This window comes from Plutella xylostella, chromosome 21, assembly GCF_932276165.1.
Source record: "Plutella xylostella chromosome 21, ilPluXylo3.1, whole genome shotgun sequence".
Taxonomy (NCBI): Eukaryota; Metazoa; Arthropoda; class Insecta; order Lepidoptera; family Plutellidae; genus Plutella; species Plutella xylostella.
Genome location: NC_064001.1, coordinates 9,670,778 through 9,697,916, shown reverse-complemented (window position 1 = coordinate 9,697,916; position 27,139 = coordinate 9,670,778). Strand labels below are relative to the sequence as shown.

The following is a 27,139-nucleotide window of genomic DNA, read 5'->3' as shown; positions in this document are numbered from 1 at the left end:
CCACTTTCTTAGATTGCCACGCCCTCAATTATTCTCTACTCTTTTATGTTCAGCTATAATTACACATTTTCTTAACTATCATCGTAATCATGAGATTGCATTGGATATCCTACCTACCTACCTACATATTTGCAGATAATCTAAGCATTTAACAAATTTATCTTTAATGTACTGATAACATGGCACACGATTATTTAAGTCAATTAATAGAGGTATGAGTGTGTAAACCGTAGTACAACGAAAATGTTACTACCAGTTATTGTTGTGGTCAGTCTGTGTTTATTTCAAAATGTGAACTGTAAGTTAAATCTTGAGTATTTATGTAAGAATTAAAGCATTGCAATTCTATAAAAACAAAGACAAGGTCTTTGATGTAGCTGTATCGTGTTTTGCATATTCTAATAAGGTTGTTTTGTAGCGACTGTTATACATTTATGCCAACCAACTAATTAACCAAGACGACCTATATTTAGGTACATATCTCCTAGTCCATTACTACATTTTTGTGAGTCTAACTTAAACGGCCTTCTAAAAAGTTACATCCTATTCCATTCAACCCGCAGGCGACTTCGGCACAAACAAGCAGAGCTACGGCTTCGTGGACACTCGCGAGGGCGCGCACATGTTCTACTGGCTATTCTACACCACCGCTGACGTGCCCAACTACACGCAGCGCCCTCTAGTGGTGTGGCTGCAAGGCGGGCCAGGAGGGTCGTCCACCGGCATAGGGAACTTTGAGATATTGGGGCCGCTGGACTTGAGTTTGCAGCCAAGGAATTATACTTGGGTAAGAGTAGCAGCGCTTCAGAAATGAGGTAATTTAGAAGATAAGTGAAGTAAGCGATATGGCTCTGAAAATCTGCAAGATGAACGGATGACCGGTAGGCTAAACTACGGGCAATCTTAGCATGGGTAAAGGTTTGCCTACTGTACCTACGCTTTTAGTTTCAAATGAGGAACAAATGAGGACGGCCGAGGACAGAGAGTTGTGGCGCTCCTTGGGAGAGGGCATGTCCAATAGAAATTGCATTCGGAGATGGTTATTTTTCATAGAGAATAAGGATTCTATTTCCACTTCAGGTGAATGACTTCAACGTTCTGTTCCTTGACAACCCGGTCGGCACTGGGTTCAGCTACGTCGATAACTTCTCCTACTTGACTACCGACAATGAACAAATCGGTAAGTGAAATTGGCTATACAGCGAAAGCGTTTAATTGTCCTTCTGTAATTGTAAATTACCCTATTGGCTACCATCCAAGGAGGTTTATAAGCGTGACTTTGTATCATTTACCCTAATTTCATGTTTCATAATAATTATTCTTTCAGCCGATGACTTTGTTGCGTTCATGCGTGGATTCTACCTGAAACATCCCGAGTTTGAGGGCGTCCCACTGTATATCTACGGACAATCTTACGGAGGCAAAATGGCTGTTGACATGGCTATAAAAATGAAAGAGGTAAAACACAAATCTTTTCATTTTGTTTATACGATCTGGAGACCATTGTTATAGTAAAAATCTCCACGCATAAGATATTTTAAGAGATGTTCGGCCGCGAGAAATTGCTATTGAAACGTTTTTGTGTCATATAATCATAACCATAGATATTAATGGCTAGAAATATCTCATCTAGTTTTTTCCTCAGTTAGCTGGAGATATCTTCTCGAGGTAGTTGAAAATAATTTAGGCAGCTGTTATTATAATGTCAAAACAACACCCTTCACATTTACAGGCAGAATCGGCATCAACAATAAACTCGAACCTCCGCGGCATAGCCATGGGCAACGCGTGGATCCACCCCGTGAACCTGACCAGCACGTGGGGCCCCCTGCTACTCGCTGCTGGCCTGGTAGACCAAGCCGGCCACGACGCCATACAGGACCAGGCGCTCATGGCTGAGAGGCTGTTCGAGGAAGGGAGGTTTGAGGAGTCTACGGCGCAGTGGGCCAGGACGCAGTCAGAGGTGTTTGCAAGGACGGGCAATGTGGATTTCTATAATATTCTGACGAAGATGCCGAATAGAAGATCGGGGCGAGATGCGAGGAGTGATATTGGTAAATTTATTAATGTTATATGGGGAAATCTGACTGCTAGAGACCAAATTATTCATATTCGGGATTCCCATCTTCATCATCCAAAAATCATCCGCTGCTACATATACAGAAATCCGAGATATTACTGGTCTACATAGCAAGTCCACACGAACGACTAAACTTCAGCTTGAAAATTTTAGCAACAATGTTTGCAACCCCGGTACTCCTACAAATCACCTCATTACCTTCCAATACGAGTATGACGCGATCCTTAATCCTTTAAAAAATCCATAAAAACCACGGGGCAAACCCCTTATTTAAGGTAAATTTCTAGCTCGTTGGTAACCAAGTCTACATCTACCCACAGCCCTAACCCGCGACATGCTGATCACGAGCCGCCACTACGGCGCCAGCAGACAGGAGTGGGACCTGTACCAGCTCATGAACACGCAAGTGAAGCCGGCACTAGGGGTGCCGGCGCACGTGGTGTGGGACAGCCAGTCGAATGCCGTGTTTAATTATTTGAGGGGGGACTTTATGAAGCCGGTTACTGATGGAAGTGAGTAAATTTATAAGGCCAGAGTTGCCCAAGATATTTTTACTTGATCAGCACTGACTCAGTAGTTTTCAGTTATTTATTTTTAACATAAACGATTGCAATGTGAATATTTAACTATTTTGTAACTATTGATGTCCTAATTTTAGCGCAAGAGACATATTATACCCTCAGAATGCGCTATGGCAGGCAATCGAAGGCGTAGCACACAGGACCTGTATTCCTAATAAATTAATTAATTTTGTTTCAGTTGAAAAACTCCTCAATGAGACGGACATCATAGTGATGAAGTACAACGGCAACTTGGACCTGATCTGCGACACTCCAGGTAACTGCCACAAACTATTACCAGTGTCCATTACTAGCAGAACAATGGCAATTGCAACCAAATCATAAGCAAAGATACCTGCTTACTGAAGTAAGATACCGCCACCACAGATACAATATGAAACTTCTTTATGAGTTGGAACTAGTACACGTTTTTCTTGTTGAAGCATAAATTATCCACCTTAAATTGCCCTTCCTTCGCCAGCCTGAAGGTTTACAAACTAATCACAGAACATATTTTCATTCAACACGAAATATTCAATACTTGTAAAATCTAAATACCGGCCACCAGGATAGATAGGTCCACAAGGATAGCCGTGCCCCCCCAACAAACATTTTACCCTCAGTTACAGCTATTTTTATAACTTTAACCTGTATAACTGTGTTATAATTATCTCAGTTCTAACATAAAGCGATAAAGATGAGTTAACAAATGAAATTAGTGTTAACAGCAGGTTTAAGTGTTAAAATGGTATTAGTCAAAGCAATTATAATTAAGATGTTATAGGTTTAAACTGTTTCTAGAACCTAAAGCTATACAAGAGTGCTCACTGAGACCTGTTAACACTTATGGTTGTTAAGTGGTTTCCTTTAATACTCATATAAATCTTTAGGTGTCATATTTAATTTAGGCTGCAGGAATTGGTTATAAAAGAGATTTTGTCAAGAGTGCAGTAAGACAAGATTCTTACAGTGTTGGAAAACTCAACAATGCAGTTTTAATCTTTAAGGTTAACTTAACTTACGCTTATTGCGTTAGGCAAGTAGACTGTAAAAGTAACGGTGTTAAGCAAGACTGTGCGGATCGACTAAGACTGCATAATACCCTTGGCTAAGGGTGTTCTATTTCAAAAAGTGTAATAGATGACTTAGGTGAGTCTATATGTCTTAAATGTAAGTTCGCCATTTGCATTGACGACCTAACCTATAAATTGCTGGGATAAACAATATTTTGCTTTAAAATACTTACTTATTTATGTGAATTTTGTCATTCCAGTCATGCCAATCGATTTATGAAACTAATGGACATACAGCAAGGATACAAAAAAATACAAAATTGAGTCGTCTATTTTATATTTACTTATGTTTCATTTGAAATCCTTAATAAATTCGGAGCGCATTAAAATTGAGGTGGGAAATATGGTATATATTACAATAAAATTACAAGGGCATATTATTTTCAATTCACAAAACATGTTAAGTCAAGTAAATATATTATATTTACTGTTATTTAGTAATGATCAATACTGTCACTCTAATACTGTCGCGTATGATTGCTGTTGACACTATTATTTTCAAAGACATACAACTTGTATGGTAAAAGTGTATTCGAAAAACGGTAACATACTCACTTAACCCTTTTTTACCAAACAAATAAGAGTTAGGGAGTCAAATAACCATTCTACAACTACAACTATACCGGTAAAAGTTCTAGCTGAGAGGGATTAAACGCTCTTCTATAGTAACTTTAGCACTTCAATGACACCGTACTACAGGCTTTCTATAACTTAAACACTTCAATGACACCGTTTTACAGACTTTCTAAAGCCTTTACTCTCAAAATCGTGGGCCTCTTTCGTGGTTATAAGTGAGTTAGAGCACTCTCCTACACTCTTATACAGCTATGTCTTAACACTTTAATTTTCGAATGGAACCATTATACAAGTTATATGAGAGTTTTTTTAACGCTACGATGTTAGTTGGGCCAGCAGTATGGACGTGATGGGTCGTGATGAGGTATAAAAAAATGTAAACCAACTTCCCCCCCAGGTCAACTAATGTGGGTAGACCGTCTCCAGTGGTCTGGCGCTGAACAGTTCTCGCGGGCGGAGCGAGAGCCAGTATGGGAGGACGGCCGCCTGGAAGGGTACTACCAGTCGTATGGCAACTTCCGCTTCTTCTATATTAACGTTGCTGGACATAGTGTGAGTATTTTGACTTGAGTAGAGCGAATTACAAGATTTTCGAACCTCCGTTCACGTTGCGTATCGTCAACTGTCACTGTCTGAGGTAAACAGTAATAAGTTCACTTTTTTACACTTATGTGATAGAGCTCATTTACGCAATGTCAATAGAGTAAAAAAAGAGACAAAAGAAAGTTTACTTCTGAGGTACATAATTTGTTAGTTTCAAAAGTGACTAGGATGGCGCTGCTCTTTTTTGACCGACTTCAAAAAAAGGAGGAGGTTCTCAGTTCGTCGGGATCTTTTCCTAGTATCGAAAGTAGTATGGAATTGCCACGTTAGCCGGTGGCAGCCCCTCTGGGTAGACCGTCTCCAGTGGTCTGGCGCTGAACAGTTCTCGCGGGCGGAACGAGAGCCGATATGGGAGGACGGCCGCCTGGAAGGGTACTACCAGGCGTATGGCAACTTCCGGTTCTTCTATATTAATGTTGCGGGGCATAGTGTGAGTATTTTGTCTTCAGTAGAGCGATTACAAGATTTTCGAAGCTCCGTTCACGTTGCGAATCGTCAATTGTCACTGTCTATTCTATTCTATTCAGAGAGGGGGCGAAGTTCCTGTACGTGACTCTCTCGAGTGGAACCTTTGTTCATGTATAATTGTCACTGTCATAATGTAAGGCAAATTTGTTAGTTCCATAAGTGACTACATTGGCACTTTTCTCTTTCCATAAGTAGTATCGAAAATAGTATCGAATAGCCACGTTAGCCCGTATAGTCCCTCTGGTGAGCTGCTCTGGGTAGCCGTCTCCAGTGGTCTGGCGCTGAACAGTTCTCGCGGGCGGCACGAGAGCCAGTATGGGAGGACGGCCGTCTGGAAGGGTACTACCAGTCGTATGGTAACTTCCGGTTCTTCTATATTAATGTTGCGGGGCATAGTGTAAGTTTCTGTACATACGGCATTTGAAAAATTTGATTTACGAAACACTCATAGAGTCGAATTTAATACAAATATTTTAAGGTTTTGGCAGCACCAAAATTAGAATTTGTCTTTCAGAATAAACAAAAATATAATATTTAACCCTGTCTCCCAGAGCGGTAGGCAGAGACTATGGACCTCCACGTAGTAGGGTCACATTTTCTTTACTAAAACGAAGTAAAAAGCTTTCAGAGCTCTGCTGTGTTAACCACAACTCTGTTCCGTTGCATTAAAAGTAACTAATTCTATTTCAGGTACCGCGAGACAATCCACAAGGATCCAAGGCCTTTCTACGCGATATGACTTCGTTTGGCTAAATAAAAGCAAGATTCTTTACCTAACATAACTCTTTTACTCAACCTCAACCTAAGTTTATTTCGAGGTCGCATCGTATTTATGTGTGGAAACTCTGTACGATACAAATATGTAGGTAGCTGTATGCACATAATGTATGAATCAGTCACAATATATCGTACGCCCTGACCAACACATGTGCAATAAAATAATAACTTTAATATATGTATACAGTTCATTCAATATTGATGTGGGTTTTATTACCAGCGCCTCAGAAGCTCTAGTCAGTAGTCATCGGTAGATAGAGTTATTGAAACTGGCAGTAAAGGGTCTGTAAAGGTGTCGTACCTTCTTATCCCCGCCGATGTTGAGATAGCCGAAGTTGGAGAGGAAGAGCCTTGCCGTCTGGAACTCAGTGACGGGCTCCGGGGGCACGCATTCCTCAGGCTCCTGAAACAAACGTACGTTATATCCTAACTAATATTATAAATGCGAAAGTAACTGTGTCTGTCTGTCTGTCTGTTACTCTTTCACGCCAAAACTACTGAACAGATTTGAATGAAATTTGGTATTCATACGGTCTAGACCTTGGGAAAGAACATAGGCTACTTTTTATCCCGGAATTCCCACGGAAAAACTCGGCGAAGCGAAGCGCGCGGGAACAGCTTGTATGTTATAAAGTCCTATGTATCAAGCTAATTTTATGCATTTATGCTTGCCCGCCTCAGGTCTGTATAGGAGTAAAAATGTCACCACGATTGGCAATGTAGGTTGCCAAAGGGCGAAGGGCTATACTGTTGTACCGATGACCGATGATGTTTCTACAAATCTGCACATCATTGGACTGTATGAAGTAGCTTTATTGGATACGCATAGCTAGTCGATATAGCGTAGTCTGTTGGTGCACGGGCTGGAGAAGTTAGAAATTGCTCCATCTAAAAATCGGAATCGGGACGAATAAATAGGGTCAATGTAGTGAGGGACCTAGGTGTTTTGCTTGATAATAAATTACTATTTGATCAACATGTCGATGCTATTACTGTAAAAGCTTATAAAAATCTGGGCTTCGTACTGCGCACATGCCAACCCTTTAATAATCCTCACACTATTAAGATAGTATACTATGCGTATGTGCGAAGCTTACTCGAGTATGCGTGTCCCGTTTGGTCACCCCAGTACGTCATCTACAAAAATAGACTTGAGCGCATCCAACGAATTTTTGTCAATCACTTAAATTACCGTTTCAAGAAGTCCGTGAAATCCTATAGCGACGGATGTCGTGAAAACGGGCTCCTAACACTTGACCAACGTCGTACAGTTCTAGACATGAGTCTGCTGTACGACATTGTACGTAACGTAGTGGACTGCCCCGAACTGCTTGGTCGCATCGGGTACTGCACCCCGCGCCGTCGTACTCGCCACACACCTCTGTTCCAAGTCCCATTTTGTTCCACCAACTACGCAGCCAACTCCGTGCTTACAAGGCTAACGAGAACATACAATAAATTATTTTCTAAAATAGATATTTTCAACTGTTCTAAAGCTACTTTCAAATCCCATATAATCCAAATGCTTGTAGATGATGCTGTTCAAGAGTGAATGATTTGTCAGAGCCGAGATATCCTACCTTTAACTATTTTATTATTATTATATATTAACTATTTTTATAAAGTATATACCTATTACTAAGTATATTATTAATATTACTTACAAAGTTTATATTTTTGTACAATATATGGATAAGCCTTTCTCCAAGTATGTTGCAGTTCTACGATTTCCTCCCACAGTTTTGCATAACACCATCCTTTCTTATGAGTACTAACTATGACACCTTTTGTAGATTACCTTTGCATATCATAATTTAGATACCTATATAATTTTCTCTTCAATTATTGTCTATTAACTAATTTTATCTGAGCGCAGCCTTTGGCAAAAACACTAATGTCACTCAATTACTTATGTAGCATATAATATAAAATTAGATTAAGTAGTAAGTGTGCAGGTACCCGACCGTGATAATGTTTATTATTTTACATTACCTGTGAATCCTATCATTGGCCTTACTGTGTGCATATATTAAAAATTATGTTATTTAAGTTACGCTGTTGGATTCGTAAATAAATAAAATAAAATAAAAAGAATCCCAGAACAGAAACTTCTGTGGTGGCCCTATGCTCCTGGTAGTTGGAAGAATCCTCATCAAGTGACTCGCTAGTGACTCACCTGGTGCGGCGCGTGGCTGGCGGCGCGCTCCACGGCGGCCTGCTGCTCCAGCATCTTGAACAGCGCGGGCGCGGCCGGGTCGTTCAGCTGGCGTAGGACGGCGTCCAGGCGGGGGAAGGATGCGTCGCTGGAAGAGGGGAATCGGGTTGTGAGGAAGATTGTACATTTTACGAGCAATAATAATAATCTGATTGAATCCCTTCACTGTGGTGACAAACGCTAGTCCAGACCTAGTGTTTCACAGGCTTTCATAACAAGACAACAGGCTCCTTTCAAGAGCCTCTTTCATTGCATAGCAGAAATCCAAGTGCTTCTGAAGTACAAGGGGTTTACAGCAGGGGGAGAAGCACTCACGTATCATCCACACGCTAAAAAGCATCTCCTATAAAACCATTTACAAGTACCAGGCTCCCATAAGCCCACAGGAGCACTCACGTGGCGCAAGGCGGCGACGGCGGCAGCGGCAGCACGGTGCGGCGCGGCGGCGGCGGCGCGGGGCCCATGTCCACGGGCCGGGGACACCCTCCAACCCGCATTTATAACCCGCTTTTATTAATCTCTTATAGTAGGCACGCTTTCACAACATCACAGCAGGCTCCTTTCAAGAGCCTCCTTCAGTGCAAATATGCAAACAAGAAGAATTTCTTACTCTAAGCTCAAAGTTCCCAAACATCATCATCTCCTATAAAACCATTCGCAAGTACCAGGCTCGCATAACCAGACAGAAGCACTCACGTATCACCGCACACGCTACGAAAATATTCCTATTAATCCTGTTCAAAGTACCAGGCGCGCATAACATCACAGGAGCACTCACGTGGCGCAAGGCGGCGACGGCGGCAGCGGCAGCACGGTGCGGCGCGGCGGCGGCGGCGCGGGGCCCATGTCCACGGGCCTGGGACACCCGCCACCCCATATTCCCCGCTTTTATTCATTTATTATAGTAGGCACGCTTTCACAACATCACAGCAGGCTCCTTTCAAGAGCCTCCTTCAGTGCAAATATGCAAACAAGAAGAATTTCTTACTCAAAGCTCAAAGTTCTTTCCCAAACATCATCATCTCCTATAAAACCATTCGCAAGTAACAGGCTCGCATAACCAGACAGAAGCACTCACGTATCACCGCACACGCTATGAAAATATTCCTATTAATCCTGTTCAAACTACCAGGCGCGCATAAAATAATAGGAGCACTCACGTGGCGCAAGGCGGCGACGGCGGCAGCGGCAGCACGGTGCGGCGCGGCGGCGGCGGCGCGGGGCCCATGTCCACGGGCCGGGGACACCCTCCGCCGCCGCGCGTGGCCGAGCGTGGGGCGCCCCGCGAGCAGAGCGACCACGCGTAGCGGCCCCAGCTGGAGCGGGCTATCACTGTGGGGTTGATTATGGGGTTATTAGAATTGTGATTAGAGGAGTGAATTACGATCTTTATAATAAAATCCATGTACCTAATAGGTACATGAAAAATTTGGGTAAAATCCTAATCCTAACTTCCTAAATAATATAATAAATGCGAGTAATTGGGAATAAATATGGTCTAGACCCCGAGAAAGAACAAAGGCTACTTTTTATCACGAAATTCCCACTGGAAAACTTTTTAAGGCGAAGCGAAGCTCGCGGGAACATTAAATGGCCGAGCGGAATCGAATCGCTAATCGATAAAAAACATAATTATTCTTCTATTCTAGTCTATTATATTCTGAGCGCTCGAGAGAATCTATAAAAACAAATGAGATTTTGTTTTTTTTCAATAACTAACGATGATGATGAAAACTATCTACCATAGGTACCTAATAAACTTACCAATAAGCGTAGGCTGCGGCTCCTGGCTATTAGCCAGTGGCTCTTCAAGCAGCGTCAGCAGTATTGACCCATCCACCACGTAGTGTCTCAGATTAGTGTGTCCAAGCGAAGCTAACCAGCGCTCGTCCAGTCTACAGCGAGCCCCGGAGCTTAGGTATTGCTGCGGGATTGAGGACTTTAGTTAGCTGGTTAGAGTTTAATTTTAAAGTGTTGATGACATCGATACGAGAAGAACACGAGAGCTAGACTAGGATTTGTTACCGTGATGAAACAGTCACAAACTACTCAGGGTGCGCCTGTTGTAATAACATCAACAGCTGATACCTCTTTCGATGGGGCTCCTTTGCTGTACCCTGCATCTCAATGTTTAATTATTTTCTTCTTAGCGTGTCAGTGAATAACACTAGAGCTGAACTAATTATTTATCCGCTTAGCCAGTGAATACTTTATCCGGTTTCTTTCCTGCAGATTTATTGACGATAATTAAAAAATAATTATCCTCTAACCTGTTCCACAATGAGCATGAGCAGTGACTCGGCGGCGTCCCGCACCCTCATAGAGACGGGTTTCAGTTCTTTTTCGTGTTTCATCTTAGGCGGCTCTCCGGGCTTGCCTGGGGAAGAAATTCACAATATAGCATATAAGTTCCACCATTGGTCCCCATGCAGGCACTATCTACATCCACCAACAAGGGCAGACATAGCCATAATGTCAGAAAATTGTATAGAGATGTACCAGGGCACCATAAACCCCTAGAAGCTTACCTTGACTTTTACTCCCAGAAATGCCCAGCTCAACCACCTCCATCAAGGTCCCCAGACACTCTGCGTCGGCCAGTAACGCCGGACACAACCAGGAAGACAGACACGAGTAGGCGGCCACCACACACTAGTGAAGGTTGCGCGAGTGTTAAAGTACCTGGGCACAAGAAACCTTTAGGAGCTTACCTTGACAGCTGGACACAGCAGTTTTGAAATCAGGCACGAGTACAAACCTAACGAATATACCTAGAGCTACGAGTTTAAGTACCAGGGCACCATAAACCCCTAGAAGCTTACCTTGACTCTTGCTCCCAGAAATCCCCAACTCCACCACTTCCATCAGAGTCCCCAGACACTCTGCGTCCGCCAGTAACGCCGGGCACAGCCATGAAGACAGACACGAGTAGGCGGCCACCACACACGAGTAGGGGTCTCGAGAGTTTTAAAGCGAGTATTAAAGTACCAAGGCACAAAAAACCTTGGGAGCTTACCTGTACAGCTGGACACAGCAGCAAGGAAAACAGACACCAGTATAAAGCTAAAGAAAATACCTAGAGCTACGAGTTTAAGTACCAGGGCACCATAAACCCCTAGGAGCTTACCTTGACTTTTACTCCCAGAAATCCCCAGCTCCACCACTTCCATCAAGGTCCCCAGACACTCTGCGTCCGCCAGTAACGCCGGACACAGCCATGAAGACAGGCACGAGTAGGCGGCCACCACACACGAGTGCAGGTCTCCCGATTAAAGCGAGAATTAAAGTACCAGGGCACAAAAAACCTTTAGGAGCTTACCTTGACAGCTGGACACAGCAGCTAATGAAGTCAGAACGAATATAATGCTGATGAACATACCTAGAGCTACGCCTTTAAGTACCAGGGCTTTATAAAGTCCCAGGAGCTTACCTTGACTCTTGCTCCCAGAAATCCCCAGTTCCACCACTTCCATCAGAGTCCCCAGACACTCTGCGTCCGCCAATATCGCCGGACACAGCCACGACGACAGGCACGAGTAGGCGGCCACCACACACGAGTGCAGGTCTCGAGAGTGTTAAAGTACCAGGGCACAAGAAACCTTTAGGAGCTTACCTTGATGGCTGGACACAGCAGCAATGAAGTCAGGCACGATTATAAACCTTCAGAATCCGAGCTTAAGAATTTAAGTACCAGGGTCTCATAGAATCCAAGGAGCTTACCTTGACTCTTGCTCCCGGAAATCCCCAGCTCAACCACTTCCATCAAGGTCCCCAGACACTCTGCATCGGCCAGCAAGGCGGGACACAGCCAAGAAGACAGGCACGAGTAGGCGGCCACCACACAAGAGTGCAGGTCTCTGGAGTGGGCCTGGGGCGGGCGGCCGCACTGCACGGTGATGTAGTCGCATATCCAGCGGACGGCGCGCTTGCGTTCTATCGCTTCTGTCGGGGGTAGAGGTTATATTTAAATGGTGGGAAATGGAATTACCTAAATAGTTATTTTATGATTGTGTAGATGGATCTTGTTATAGCTTATAGCGCGTTATGAAATTCTGAAGGGGCACTAACCTAACACTAGGAAACACGTAAAGACCAATATAAAAGTTTATGTACACACGACCGACTTATGCAGTTGGGGCATTTTACTATATCCTAAAGAGTAAAATAATTATTATAAGTAGGTTATAAGGCAAATAAAGGCATAGATAAACAACTTACCGATCACGAACTCTTTTCAAGACAGCGGAAAACAGAGAGAGAGAGTTCACATTTTAATCAACATTTAGCTAAATCTATTGTTACAAACATTACACTCTTTTAATGTAATCTAGCGAAATCTATTTTTACAAACATTACACGCATCCCACATCTTTCTAACAATATTTTCATACCTGGCTTAGCAGAATGCAACTTGGCGAGTCCAGACAGCAGTTCCAGTGCGGCCAATGACACTTGCAGGTCTCCCTTCCACGACGATATCAGTCTGTGACAGACTAGATACGTCGCGCGGACTACTAAAGCCGCCCCTGGAATATTTCAATTGTGGTTTTAATATTTATTGCTGTGGTGTTAGGGTTTAGAGTTAGTTAGAGTTAGGCTAGCACAACAGTACATAGATAAAAATTAGTATACATCTAAACACTTATTAGTTACTTAATACGTTTGATATTGATTATGAAAGTGCATTTGAAAGTAGAGCTAAAAATGTGAATTGAAAATGGATGCAAAAAAAAAACTAAACACAACATCAACATTCAAATATGATAGTAAATGAATTGTAGTGTATTTAAGGCTAAATTATTCATATACACCACAACGTACAATAATAGCTTGATTTAGAAGGCATAATTTACAAAAATCCGACATTAAAAAATATAGAGAATATCTGTAATAATCTGAATCGTGCCATCTAAATCAGACTAACTGTAACCAAGCAAGACTATGATTCAGCCATACCATAACTTGCCTTGCCTGATTAAAGTATGTCAAATAAACAAAAAATAAAATGAAAAGTAGCGTACCAAAAACAGGCGATGTCGGGTCTAGGTCCCTAACGTCGGCTGTCAGGTCGTCAAGGGAACTGCCGTCACTGCCGCCCACACTGCCGCCGCTCTCCGACCGGGCTGAGTGGGAGAGGTGCTTAGTAGCTATGTTGTCCTGGTACTTTTGCTTGCTCTTTTACAGGGTAAAGATGATTTTTTCTATGGCCAGTTAGAGTTTCAGGCAGTTTACAGTTCCTTAATAGCTATAGTAGGTACTCTGGTATTGTTGAACCGTCGAGTAGCGAGGTGTAAGATTGAAGTGGAATGTTTCGCAACAAAAAATATGAGCCGTGTTTTATGGAAGTGAATGATTGCATCGACACAGCGAATGTATAACTGTGTAATTTGAACTTTAAGAAGACAAAATTAGCAATTTACACAGCGTGATAAATGAATCTCAAAAATATTACCACGAAAATCGTTGCATACTTATTGCTGTGACGTGTCTTGGTCTTTGTAGAGTCTAAGAGACCTTTTGGCCAATCATGATCATCTAACCACCACCCACTAGACATCCATAGACCTCTCCCAAAGAGAGCCTCATCACTCTGTCCTCAGCCCTTCTCATCCATCCAATACATAATAATCAAACACACAATTCCACTGCAGGACATAGACCTCCTCCAAGACTGGAAGACAAACCTCCGCCCCGACCAAACATCAAACACGGGACCCTCCACATAGCAGCCAGCTAACCACTGCGCCATCCACTCGTCCTAATCTACCAGGAGCGCATACCTTTATAGTCGGTGTGGTGCGAGTTAGAAGCGGCCAATCGCGGCGTAGTGGGCGCGGCGTGGCGCACACACAAGTACAGAGCACCCAACAGTGGCGCCGCTAGGGCGTCCTCGGTCTCTGCGCCCACTGCCCCGACGCATAGGAGGGATATGCGACCGCTGGCTAGCACGTTTGTGCCGCTGCTGTAATAGGAGACGATGATAATGATAATAATTATTTCCTTTCTAAGTGAGCTCTTACGGCCGAAAACTGACATGGACGAATCAGTTTTAAGGGCTGTCTATGTACCATAGATAGATAGATAGATAATTCTTTATTGCACACAAACACAGAAATTACAATTGAATATGCACAACATAGACGGTACAAATGGCGGCCTTATTACTAAGGGCGGATTCGGCCAACGTCGAGTAACTATTTACTCACGAGTAAACTACCAGTTACTCGCGAGTAAGCAGATTTTGCATTCTACCAAACCTGAAACCAAGATAACTAGCTTATCCCAAGAATAAAATGTTATACCGCCAAAATTGACCGTGTAACGAGCTTATCCGAGAGTAATTTTGTAATGGCGGCAGCACATCAGCTGATTAGAAAACCGTCATAATGACATATAAACACATCTGTCAAAACATAAACAAAAGTACGTTAAAAGGCAAAGTCTCAGAATAACAACAGCGAATAAAATATTAAAACATAAACAATTTCATACTTTTATAATCCATTCAAACTAAGTTGGCATGTCATTTCTATTGCATGCTTTGAAACGCAGCTATTTTTATTTTAGTTGCATTACAGTTTCGTTCCTCGTTTATTCAATTTAATCATGGTATAACTTGGTAGAATGCAAATGTACTTATCCTAGATATTTACTCGCGTATAATTTTAATTCCGGTATAGTTATTCTCGTGTAACGTGATGTTTGAACGAATCCACCCTAAGAGTAATTTCTTCCAGACTACCTCGGAGGAGAGAAATTATACAAAAGAAAAGGGGAAAGTGCAAAAAATTACAAACATAACTTATAAAAGGAAAAATTAACAATTATATAAAATGATACCTAATCTATACCTAGTAATAGGTAATATAAACTACATACAACATACTTATATACTTAAATATATACATACTTTTAAATATATAATATATTATAAATAAATATTATTCTGGCAAAGATAATAATTTATTGTAGTGCTTATTCAGCAGGGATTTAAATGATGCTAGCGAAGGCGCAAGTCTGATATGTGTGGGTAAATCATTCCACAACAATGTGGCCTGGACAGTAAAAGATTCGCTGTAGAATTTAGTTTTATGTTCAGGGATGTTCAGCCTGAGATTCTGCGATGAACGAAGGGTACAGCTGTGGGTAGAGCAACGCATCCCAAAACGCTCCTTCAGGTATGCTGGGGTACATGGATTGAACAGTACAGAGTAAAGAAGTGAAAGAATGTGGGTATTCCGGCGAAAGCGAATTGGGAGCCACTTGAGTTTAGTACGGTATTCGGAGATGTGGTCATATTTTCTTACGCCAAATATGAACCGTATACAAAAGTTTTGAAGACGCTCAAGTTTGTTTAGTTGCTCCTCGGTGAGATCAGGATAGCTGGCATCGGCGTAGTCAAGAACAGGGAGGAGAAGTGATTGTGCTAACGCGATCTTGGTGGAAGTAGGTAGAAAATTACGCAACCTTTTAAGTGAACCTTGCTGACGCAAAAATCTTCCGGCTAACGGCCTCCATCTGAGGGCCCCATGTAAAAAACTTGTCCAATAAAATTCCAAGGTTTTTAACAGTATCACTGAACGGAATTTGAACTCCATCGAATAATATAGGTGGAATATTCTGCAAGTTGTTGTTGGAGATCAATCGTGAACTGCCTATAAGAATCACTTGGGTTTTGTTGGGGTTCACTTTGAGCCCATGATTTTTACTCCAGTTTGAAATTGCATTTAGGTCTATATTAATGGATGCAACAGCCTCTGGAAGCTCTGCTGCCATATTCTTCTTCTTAGCGTGTTATTGAAAAACATAAGAGCTTTTGCCGATGTTGTGAAAGGATTAGCTTATCGTATATAAACGTCAGTCACTGATTGATTTTCATGCACCCCTATTGCATATACAATTATTTACTCTCAGTATGTTGCAAAAAGGGGCAAAATCACTCACTTGTCATTAGATCCAGGGAACTCCGGAATGGGCAGTCCTCTATAGTGGTAAGGAAAGGCGACCATAGACAGTAGAAGGCTAATGGCGGCCTTCCGCAGCTCTCTCTTGTCTATGGAACCGCATTCTAGCTTCGGTTCCCGCTCGGGGAGAATCCTCTCTAGTGCGTAGATGAAGTCTGGCACAAGCACTAGCACGCCGTCTAGGTCTTGTCTGGAATAATAGGAATATAAACAATATTTGTGCAAAGAGGGCATAAAAACTTTATTGGATCAAACCATAAAACACGGACATATTCAAAAACTTGTATTGGATTATATTGTGTGCCTTTACGTCCGGTTTCTATGGATTTGCTTACCAATGTTGATTTTTTTACGTTATTAACAATTTTTCCAAAGCAATCTCTCTCAGTAAGCTAATCTATGGATGGGTTCACAAGTAGAATATAAAACCGTTCATTAGAACACCCATATACTAACTTCCCTGTATTCTTTTTATAACAATTCTAAAAAAATACCAGGCTCGCATAACTCACCGGAAGATATCATGTGCGTTCAACACAACGGCGGCTGCAGTAGCGGGGTCCCTCAGCCCGCGGTGTATGGCCGCGTAGCACCGGGCCAGGTAGGCGGCCAACACTTCCTCGCCACACTGCTTGGAGCAGAGCACCCGGCAGAGAGTGCCTAGGCCTTCGGCCTGACCCCACAACTCCAACGAAGGTACCAGGAATACATAACTCACCGGAAGGTATCATATTAACGCCCGGTACAGTAGCGGGGTCCCTCAAGCCACGTTATTTAATTATTTTCCAACTTTTCATATTACAACTCCATCAAAAGTACCAGGCCTGCATAACTCACCGGAAGGTATCATATGCCAACGGGCGATGCAGTAGCGGGGTGCCACAAACTGCGATTCTATTTTTTTTCAGTTGTCGCGTCACACTTTCAACAAAAGTACCAGGCCCGCATAACTCACCGGAAGATATCATGCGCGTTCAACACAACGGCGGCAGCAGTAGCGGGGTCCCTCAGCCCGCGGTGTATGGCCGCGTAGCACCGAGCCAGGTAGGCGGCCAACACCTCCTCGCCGCACTGCTTGGAGCAGAGCACCCGGCAGAGAGTACCTAGGGCTTCGGCCCGACCTGAAATGGGAAATGTATGTCATGCATCAATAGATGAGATTTAATCCAGGGCAACCAGGATGCTACCAAAGTTGCTTCTTTTTTCACGACACTGGCTCGCAAGAAGATAAGAATAATAACCTTTTCCAAAAAGCCTTAGAACTCCTACTCCTCTCCTAAAAAGCATAAGTACTCCTTAGCCTTCATCACCCAGTGATCACCAGATTTCTTCAAAACTTAAGTAGGTATCGAAATTATCGTGATTGACAAACTTTATACTAATCATCACTTGGCTAATCGCGCTCCGCCGATCTGATATATCTTTCCCTCTACAACAAGAGGACAATATTATATCATAGAATTACTTCCAAATACCTGGCTGATAGCTCATCATGTTGATCTTGGGCGGTGGCACGTCGCCCAGTGAAGATGGCGGCGGCGTGCCTTCTGCTCGCGCTGAAATACATAATATTGCATTGTTTCAGTCTAATCTTAAATCAGAAACAGAATATAGAAAACAGTATTTATAAATATCTTAAATCTCTTGTCAGCGTTCCGTGTTTTGTACTTAATGTCGTGCTAGTATATGAGAAAGCGAGAAACGGAGCTCCAACAGTGAGTCACAGAGTGACGTCTCTGAGCGTACTAGCCAAACAGCTAAAACGACAAAACTATAGCACCACTCGTTTCACTCTCAAGTCAGGTATTTTACAGCTCAAATCCAGCGCTGTGGGCAATGTGGGCTGTGTAAATGTCTCTTCAGTACAAACTCACGTTGACTGCTGGCGGGCTGGGTCCCTATGAGTGCGGCCTCGAACAGCCACTCCCCGAACAGATGGAAGATGGAGTTCACCTTCGGACGCAGCGGGGTCAGCGGCAGCTTCTCGCATTCACCTACTGCGAATAGTCAATTATAAATTAGGTTACCTGCATTTGAATACACGGTATATGTGATCGGATTAAATCTGTGAATTCTGCCTGTGGCTGCGCTGACATGACTTTGTCTCAACGTACCGATCGTACGACAGCTCAACGAAATTTAATTTCGTCAAGCGTAACCCGCAATTTTGACTATCGTCTTATTTTACCACTTTAGGGTCTCAGCACATATAAGCGTATCGTAATCGGATTGCCTTTTTTTCTTCTGTCAACCAGGCGTTCGGCGACAGAAGAAACACAGGCGATCCCTTTACGTTTGTCCCCGACAATTACTCGCCATCGAAGAATGAGCACGTAAACTTTTTGTTGACTGTACATAAATAATAAATAACAGTTTAGTAGCAGTCTTATTATTATTATTAAATTCTTTATTGCACAAAGTAAATTGGTACAAAGGCGAACTTAATGCTAGCAGCATTTCCTACCAGTTAACCTTTGGTGATGTTGAAAAAGTGATTGGTAGTGCTTAAGGCTTTGAGGAAAGAAGATGGTTTATATTGAGTACTTAACCGAAATATTAATATCTTAATATATACCTATCTATACAATATAAATATACACATGATACCTAAATAAATACATTACATACATACATAAATACATACATAAAATTACTATCATCATCATCATCACACAGATAGGGATCAGTTAGGCAGAATGTTCTGCTCTTGGAGGTAGTGGAGACGAACTTTAGATTTAAAAAGATCTATAGACTTAGTTTGTCTTATATCCAGTGGTAACTTGTTCCACAAGCGAACCGCTGTCACAGTGAAAGAATCAGAATACCCTGCCGCATTATGCTCTGGGGTACGAAAGAGAAGATTGCGACTTGACCGTTGAGGACGGTCAGAAAAGTCGAAGAACGTGAAGCGTTCTGTTAGGTAGGATGGGGCACAGTCTTACCATGAGAAGTGATAGAGTTGGGCGGCGTGGTGGGGGCAACACTGACGGGGCGTCCCCCGCTCGACAGACCCATCAGCGACGTCCGTGGGGCACCTACAGATACACGCTCATACAATACGGAATACAGAAGAGTGGCGAATATGGCGGTATGAACGGTTTGGCGTAATGGATGGTGGTGCCATCTACATAATTATAGCAGCTTTGCATTTTGTCATAATTTTAGTACTGTTGGACGATTATTGGTGAAATAACAGTATGAAAGATGATCTGTGTATTTTAATTATCTACGGATAAGTGGAAGGAAAATTCCTCCAATGGTAGAAGATATATTTTAACTTATATTTAGGAACAATGAATTTATGAAGTTTTATCACAATCTGTGAATCGATGGTGGTTTTATAACAATCCGAGTGAGCTACATTGAAACTGAAAAAATATGTTAAAGATATAACCAACACCAAAAAAAAACAAAATGTTTAAAAAGTGCAGTGACTTATACCGTGATTACTACTCGCAACCCATACCCAAAATAAATTTAAAAGCCAACATAAAATAACCAAATAGGTACCTGTTAAATGTGCTCTGTGAATTTATCTATAGACCATGCCCGTGTGAAATACCTACAATAAATAGCATTAACCAATCACCAAAAGCTGAACTCATGCATTCACATTCACCTAACATTTATTCATTTTATCATGGCATGGTACAAGGTGGCAATGATATCGATTCTGAAGGAACAAATCCTAATTTTATTACTGTCAAAACCTTAAATTCTTGTCTTAAATTTGTGTCAGAGTGTCTACCGTAAATCTAATTTTTCGATACCAAAATGTATAGTTTGTCATAGCAAAAATTTAATTTTGTGCCTTTATCAAAATTTCATGTACCTACCTACTGACTGTACTTTTCTGTACCCTCATCATTTTGGAATTAATAATACTGGTAAATTCTATAATTAATTTACCAGGAACCAACAGAGGCAAATTGTCAGCCACCTGTACAATCATTACCACATCGACCACCATGCCACAACAACCTTTACCTTTCTCCGTCTGTTTGTCATTGCGTTTAGCGTTGGACACACTGAAGCTCTTGGCGAGCCGGCGATGCGGCGGCGGCGTGGAGTCCTCGGGCTCCGCCGTAGTGCCCCACCAACTGCTCGTGCTGTTACCTGTTTGTATACATGCTAGCCTGGTACTTTGTTTAGGTCTGGCGCTAGAAGTATGGGCATGAATGCGTGTAATTTCTATGGAACTCGCTTGCGAGTCACCTCTGACTACCCCTTCTGGGATTACAGTCGTGAGCATATGTATGTATGTAATTTCTATGGAACCGTCGCGGGTGGTATACCCTCGGGTATAAATAAACCCTCGGGTACTATGCTAGCCTGGTACTTTATTTAGCTATGTCACTCATTACGCTATAAACAATTTTGGATGGCCGGCGGTGCGGCTATGTGTATCCTAGCCGATACTGGAGCTGTTATACCTACCCGTATACATACATCCAAGGGTACTATGGTAGCCTGGTAGCTGATTCACGTGGTGACCTATCCTGACGCATTATTTAGCAATTTGATAACTTACCTTATAGTCCGATTTGTATCCTAGCATCTTATAAGCATCTAATATTAATGTATTGGTATTGCATTGCACAAACAGCGTATAGTTATTTATGTAGACGTTATAGTCAAATTCAACGTTAACTAATTTTGTCGTACAGTCAAATATAAAATGCTCTTCAATTATAGGCGCTTCTTAGCCTTTTCACTCAAACCCAATATCAAACTCCCCTCAAACTACAAAGATTTAACCCATAACGGCCAGTGTCAATAATAACATCTATTTATTTATAATCTATATGTTGATCACAATATTATTATTGAAACTGACCGTTAACCTTCCAAAGGTGTTTCTAAAAACCAATCAAACGTGTTTTACCCAAAACTGGGGCTGCCAATGTCACCAAGCGAACATCGAATTTATCTCCATCACAAAACCTGGTGACATTAACAGCCCGTGTATAATACACTAGCTATATCCCTTCTCCCTGATTCAGCAACGTCACGTACCTAGAAACGCGTCGACGTGGGCCGCTATCGCCTTCATCGCCTTGTGGAAGATGGAGGGCAGGGCCTGGAGACACGGGTGCTGGCTCGGGTCGCGGGCGCCTTCTTCTTGCGTTATTGAGTACTGGGGAATTGAGATTTACATTCAGCTAACGCTACACGGGTTCGTTATCGATGTAGATATGTCGCAGCCGGATCGTATAATCCGCCGTATTACATTACGGCTGGCCGCATTAAAACACAGGGCCGCTTTGTAATGCGGCGTATCAACGTTTAGCCGCATTGTCATTTCAATACGTTCTTCAATACGGCGGCCCACCTTTAGCCGCATCGTACTACTACTGAATTGTAGGGTAACCATTTCCATGCTAAGCATGACATTATAGGTGAAGGAATTTTGTAATCATAATAGAGTAAATATATCATATGGACTTCCAAGTATCAAAATACTGTTCATGGGTACTACTCGGATTGTAGGATCTTCGGAATTATTATTCTTCATCATCAACATAACTTCTGGACGTAGGCCTCTCCCAAAGCACGCCACTGGATGCGATCTACAGCTTTCCACATCCAATCATAACCAGCCACCTTTCGCAAGTCGTCACCCCATCTAGCCTGAGGGCGTCCCACACTACGTTTGCCTCGTCGCAGTCTCTTCAAGATCAAATAACCTTTGCTGGCCACATTTATATTTTTTGACCCAGTAGTATTATCTGGAAATCCGCCGACCAGCAGAATCCATGGTCACTTTAGCTGATTGATGTGCGTTATAACTTTTGTACGTTTTTCACTTTACCGCATTGATCGGAATATAAATTATTTAATTCCACGTGAAAATTGTTCTTGAAGTACTGTTTACTAGCATATTTAACACGATTTCTTCGTTTTAATCATCATCAAATATCTGTATCCAACGCCATTATTGTTGTTATGTCAAGCAGCGCCACGAGTGTTAAAAATCAAAACTAAAATCATTCAAAGCGGCGGCTAATCTCTAGCCGTATTACATAACGGCCAGCCGTATTGAATGACGTATGATGTCGAATACAATCCGGCGCATTTTCATTCAGCCGTATTCAATACGGCTAAACGTTGATCCGCCGCATTACAAAGCGGCCCTGTCTTGTAATGCGGCTAGGCGTCATGTAATACGGCGGGTTTTACGATCCGGCTGCGACAGATACACGACGTCACTATACCGCGATTCACCATGAATACGGCGCTGTGATTGGTGGAACGCGATTTGAACGAGTTTATGGACGTCAATAACGAACCCACGTAGCGGCCGCAAGGTTTTATTAATCAACGGCGCTATTTTGATTTTCTATCTTGGCAAGAGGATTAGTCGTTGAGTGCCGTGGTGCCGACTTATACAGGGTGGAAAGATAAGAAGGGCCCTGCGGCCGCTACACGGGTTAGTTATCGACGTTCAATGTGCGTTTCTCCAATCACAGCGGCGTATTTATACGAATCGCGATATAGTGACATCTAACTACGTCGATGACGAAACCCGTGTGGCGGCAGCTGGAAGGTATACCATAAATACATTTGTAACTTTAAAATGTACAATGGTAGGTTGGTAGGTAAGAAAGTACTAGGACAACACACCTGCAAGAAGTCCGGCGTCTGGCTGATGACGTGCGGGCGGCACAGGTCCACCGGGTTGCCGATGGTGTGCAGGATGCGGTACCAGGTCTGCATGACCGCGTCGGCGCTCATGTCCGGGGGTATGAGGGTCGAGTCCTCTTCGCCTGTGGGGTTAAATAGTGTAATACATAAATAGAGAGGTACTATTTTTCACTCGTAGGACAGGCGGTTTGGGCATATCCAAAACTAGGGGAAAATATAATGACTGTACTCTAACAATCCAAAATATCTGCCCAGGTTTTGTATCAGACCCATGAACTTTTCAATCGTATTTTATCAACTCATGTACTTACCTAAATTATGCAATGAAAGTATAAATAAAACCGGGACGTTCGGCGCTTTAGTCACACTACCAATCGGTCGACGAAATTTAATACACTTACGACCAAATAAAAAGTTCCACCTGCCATTGCCGTTCCATATGTGACAAGAACTTTTTCATTGCTCGTGAGTGTATATCCAAGTACCAGGAGCGCAGAGGGGCGAGGACACTCACTGACGGGCACGGGGGGGAACAGCGGCGGGTACATGTGCCGCAGCAGGCGCGCGGTGAGGCAGAGCGACACTCGCGTCCACTGTTCAACGAGCGCCGCGCGGTGCCGCCAGTACCAGGAGCGCAGAGGGGCGAGGATACTCACTGACGGGCACGGGGGGGAACAGCGGCGGGTACATGTGCCGCAGCAGGCGCGCGGTGAGGCAGAGCGACACTCGCGTCCACTGTTCAACGAGCGCCGCGCGGTGCCGCCAGTACCAGGAGCGCAGAGGGGCGAGGATACTCACTGACGGGCACGGGGGGGAACAGCGGCGGGTACATGTGCCGCAGCAGGCGCGCGGTGAGGCAGAGCGACACTCGCGTCCACTGTTCAACGAGCGCCGCGCGGTGCCGCCAGTACCAGGAGCGCAGAGGGGCGAGGATACTCACTGACGGGCACGGGGGGGAACAGCGGCGGGTACATGTGCCGCAGCAGGCGCGCGGTAAGGCAGAGCGACACTCGCGTCCACTGTTCAACGAGCGCCGCGCGGTGCCGCCAGCGCAGGCACTGCACGCGGAGCGTGCGCCACAGCGGCGGCGACGGGAAGCAACTAAGGGTGTGGGAAATTTTACTTTTATTTTATGCTGGTTGGACTTTGGCTGAATTGGCATGCGAAAGTATGGCGCTCCGTTGGAGCAGTTGATTTTAAAAACGGTTTAAAATCAGTTCAGCGGTTTTGAATTGAAGGGGTAACAAACATACACACAGACTTACTCAAAAACTTTCGCATTTATAATATTAGTAGTATTAGCCGGTTAGACTTTGGCTGAATTGGCATGCGGAAGGTCAAGGGTAGATTGTTATGGCGCTCCGTGGGAGCAGTTATTGACTCCGACAACAGACGGAGAAAGGGAAACAATCATCTATTATGAAGTAGGATGACGATAATGATTATTACTTTATCCCATTCCATGGGTAAAGACATCTGACAGAACCCTTATTACATTCGAATAAGGGTATTTTTTGTTTGTATCAGATATCTTTCCTCGTGAAATAGAATATAGCTATTGTGCTGGGAATATAATGTGCAATCCATAAATGAAACACACACACCGCAGTCATAAAATTACTTATATTTCTTTAAATAGTCAAATGTGTGCGATTTGCTAAACTCACCGGTGACACGCGAGAATCCACACCTCGAACAGCACACACAGCACGCGCTGACAGAACTGGTCCTGCATACAATCAATTACATTTCATAAATTCACCAGAAACGATTACCTCTATACAATATCTAATTTATGTAGTAGGTATGTACATAGTGCGATTCTCATTACTTGCTTTTTAAGAGCACGGCTATGATTGTACTTAAATTCCTTCATAGTCAAGAATCCGTGGTACATTCTAGAATTTGAACATTGTAACACCCCTCTTTTTAAGAGGTAGCTCAGTCGGGTAAGCGCCCGCTACTCACGCAAGAGATGCGGGTTCGAATCCCGGCGCTGACATGTACCAATGAGTTATTTAACTTAAGTACAATGTATACCATCGCTCGTACGGTGAAGGAAAATATTGTAAGGAAACCTGCATATCTAGATTTAGCACATCTAGATATGTGAACCCACCAACCCGCAGTGAACCAGCGTGGTGGGAAATGGTCCAAGCTTAGGAAGGCAGTTTAGACCTTGGGGATATGCACAAAGGTTCCACTTGAGAGAGCCAGATGCAGGTACTTACACCCCCACAGAGAATAGAATAGAATAGAACCCCTCTTTTTAACCCGCGGTGGAAAAAGGGGTGGTGCTAGGTTGCCTGTCCACCAGAGCCGACCGGGCTATTGGAGGGGTAAAAATCGACCAATTAAATTGCCTAAAAACTCCGCTCATACAACTTATTGAGAGCACCTTATCCGAACGGAGAGTAGTTTGTAAAAATGTAGGTTCATCAGAAAATTTTACATTTATACGATAAATATAAACATTTGACTTTGACTTTATTATTGACGCACCTGAGGCGAGTGCGGCGGCGCGGGCGGCGCCAGCAGCGCAGCAGCAGCGGAGAGCAGCAGCAGCAGCAGCGAGCGCCACTCGCTGGCGCCCAGCTCCGCGCCGCTTCAGTATACTTAAGAACGTTCCGCTTACCTACCTACCTCATGCCTTTTCTGTGTATCTCGCGCCTAAGGAGCAGTGTTATTAGCCTTTTGACCACCGAAATATAATATATTGGTGACATGTCATGTACTCCACGCCACAGATAAAATTTAGCATATTGCTGGCATTATTATTTTTACGGCGCACTTATAAGCGGCCAGATGCCTGTACCGCGCCTTCGCCTTATGCCTATTCCATGTAATTCGCGCCTAAAACGTCTTATAACTTACCTGAGGCGAGTGCGGCGGCGCGGGCGGCGCCAGCAGCGCAGCAGCAGCTGACAGCAGCAGCAGCAGCAGCGAGCGCCACTCGCTGGCGCCCAGCTCCGCGCTGCCGGCCAGGGCTCGCGCCACGCGGAGCACGCGGTGGCAGAGGACTGCTTGCTTGTTGATTAGGTCGCCGCCTGTAGGGTGGGAAGGATAGGTTTTTAATATAAACCTTGGTGTTCAAACTAGGATTCCTGTGCTATGACGATCAGGACATGTCGTTTAAGACTAACCCCCTTATTCATAGAAAAGTTACAATACGTTTTAACTAATAAACTGTTTTGTCCCTCTCTGTCAAAGAACAAATTGTTCTTTGTTGGAGAGGGACAAAACAGTTTATTAGTTAAAACGTTTTGTAACTTCTCTATGAATAAGGGGGTAAGTTTCAAGGTGTTTAGTTGTTGATTAGATCGCCGCCTGTAGGGTGGGATGGGTTATTTGGTAAAAAAATGGTTCTACCTTTTTTGGCCTAAGATTTATTTGCCTAATCTCATATTGCATAGTAACGTTTGGTCAAAGTCTCGTTTCGCCGAAAATCGTATGGCATAAATCTCTTTTAGTAAAAAGTTATTTCGCATAATCTTGTTTAGCCTAATAATGGTATGGCCAAATCTTGAATAGTCTAATAATGCTATGGCATAGGTTATACCAAGTAAAAATATTCGTTTGGCTTTAAAGTTGAAGGAGCGTCTCCCTACATGGTGCCTTGTATTGTGGCCGCTATGTGGGAAACGCTCCGCTCCGCTTCGCTGCGCTCCGCTTTGCTGCTTTTGACGATAATGTGCACCTAACACGCTCCTCCTCGCTTTGCTCGTCGTCGCACCTATCTTTAGGTTTCGATCCCATGGGGTTTAATGGCGTTTGTAATCATTATAATGATCATTCACCTTCGATATTTTGATCATTCAATATCGTGGTTTTCGGGATGTAGGAGAAAAATACCACAATTTGTACATTTACAACATACTTAATATAGTATTTATTAAAATAATATTAGGAGAAACAAGATTATAGCAATACGGACAATTTGAGCAAACGAGACTTAGGTGTTTTAAGATTATGCCAAAAGAGTTTTAGACGAAACGAGTCTTATGCCACATAAGTCTTGGCGAAGTGATGATTGTACCAAAAAAGTTTAGACCTTACGAGTTATGCGAAACGAGTTTAGAGCAATAAAGATTAGGCGAGATGAGGGGAACCCAAAAAAAAATACATTAGCCCCTTCTCCCACTACGCGACTCTCAAGCGACGCGACTGCGACGCAACCC

General features: G+C 43.2%; 2 protein-coding genes across 2 annotated transcripts in view; one reads left to right on the top strand and one right to left on the bottom strand.

Moving 5' to 3' along the window:
- Positions 1–27,139, bottom strand: part of LOC105385630 (ral GTPase-activating protein subunit beta) — a 60,024-nt gene that overhangs the window by 29,481 nt on the left and 3,404 nt on the right. Inside the window, exons 4-24 of the mRNA XM_048628807.1 lie at positions 25,836–26,008; positions 24,629–24,690; positions 23,902–24,062; positions 22,941–23,083; positions 21,333–21,453; positions 20,304–20,432; positions 19,259–19,351; positions 18,191–18,313; positions 17,792–17,872; positions 17,272–17,437; positions 16,297–16,506; positions 14,133–14,314; positions 13,374–13,475; positions 12,744–12,878; positions 12,571–12,582; positions 12,073–12,294; positions 10,623–10,729; positions 10,117–10,276; positions 9,513–9,684; positions 8,314–8,440; positions 6,439–6,540 (exon numbers count right to left, since the gene is read on the bottom strand). Of these exons, the coding sequence (XP_048484764.1) occupies positions 6,439–6,540; positions 8,314–8,440; positions 9,513–9,684; positions 10,117–10,276; positions 10,623–10,729; positions 12,073–12,294; positions 12,571–12,582; positions 12,744–12,878; positions 13,374–13,475; positions 14,133–14,314; positions 16,297–16,506; positions 17,272–17,437; positions 17,792–17,872; positions 18,191–18,313; positions 19,259–19,351; positions 20,304–20,432; positions 21,333–21,453; positions 22,941–23,083; positions 23,902–24,062; positions 24,629–24,690; positions 25,836–26,008 (2,783 nt within the window). The remainder of the gene's footprint in view (positions 1–6,438; positions 6,541–8,313; positions 8,441–9,512; positions 9,685–10,116; positions 10,277–10,622; positions 10,730–12,072; positions 12,295–12,570; positions 12,583–12,743; positions 12,879–13,373; positions 13,476–14,132; positions 14,315–16,296; positions 16,507–17,271; positions 17,438–17,791; positions 17,873–18,190; positions 18,314–19,258; positions 19,352–20,303; positions 20,433–21,332; positions 21,454–22,940; positions 23,084–23,901; positions 24,063–24,628; positions 24,691–25,835; positions 26,009–27,139) is intronic.
- On the top strand, positions 147–6,137 carry LOC105385609 (retinoid-inducible serine carboxypeptidase). The gene is made up of 9 exons (XM_048628808.1): positions 147–298; positions 564–787; positions 1,081–1,180; positions 1,328–1,458; positions 1,733–2,054; positions 2,401–2,592; positions 2,840–2,917; positions 4,687–4,841; positions 6,051–6,137. Exons 1-9 carry the CDS (start codon positions 244–246, stop codon positions 6,111–6,113), a joined length of 1,320 nt encoding a protein of 439 aa, XP_048484765.1. The 5' UTR covers positions 147–243; the 3' UTR covers positions 6,114–6,137.

Coding starts and splice junctions, on each gene's coding strand:
- LOC105385609 (XM_048628808.1), top strand. CDS start 244: ATGTTACTACCAGTTATTGTTGTGGTCAGTCTGTGTTTATTTCAAAAT. Junction 788..1,080: donor AGCCAAGGAATTATACTTGG/GTAAGAGTAGCA, acceptor TTTCCACTTCAG/GTGAATGACTTCAACGTTCT. Junction 2,918..4,686: donor CCTGATCTGCGACACTCCAG/GTAACTGCCACA, acceptor CTTCCCCCCCAG/GTCAACTAATGTGGGTAGAC.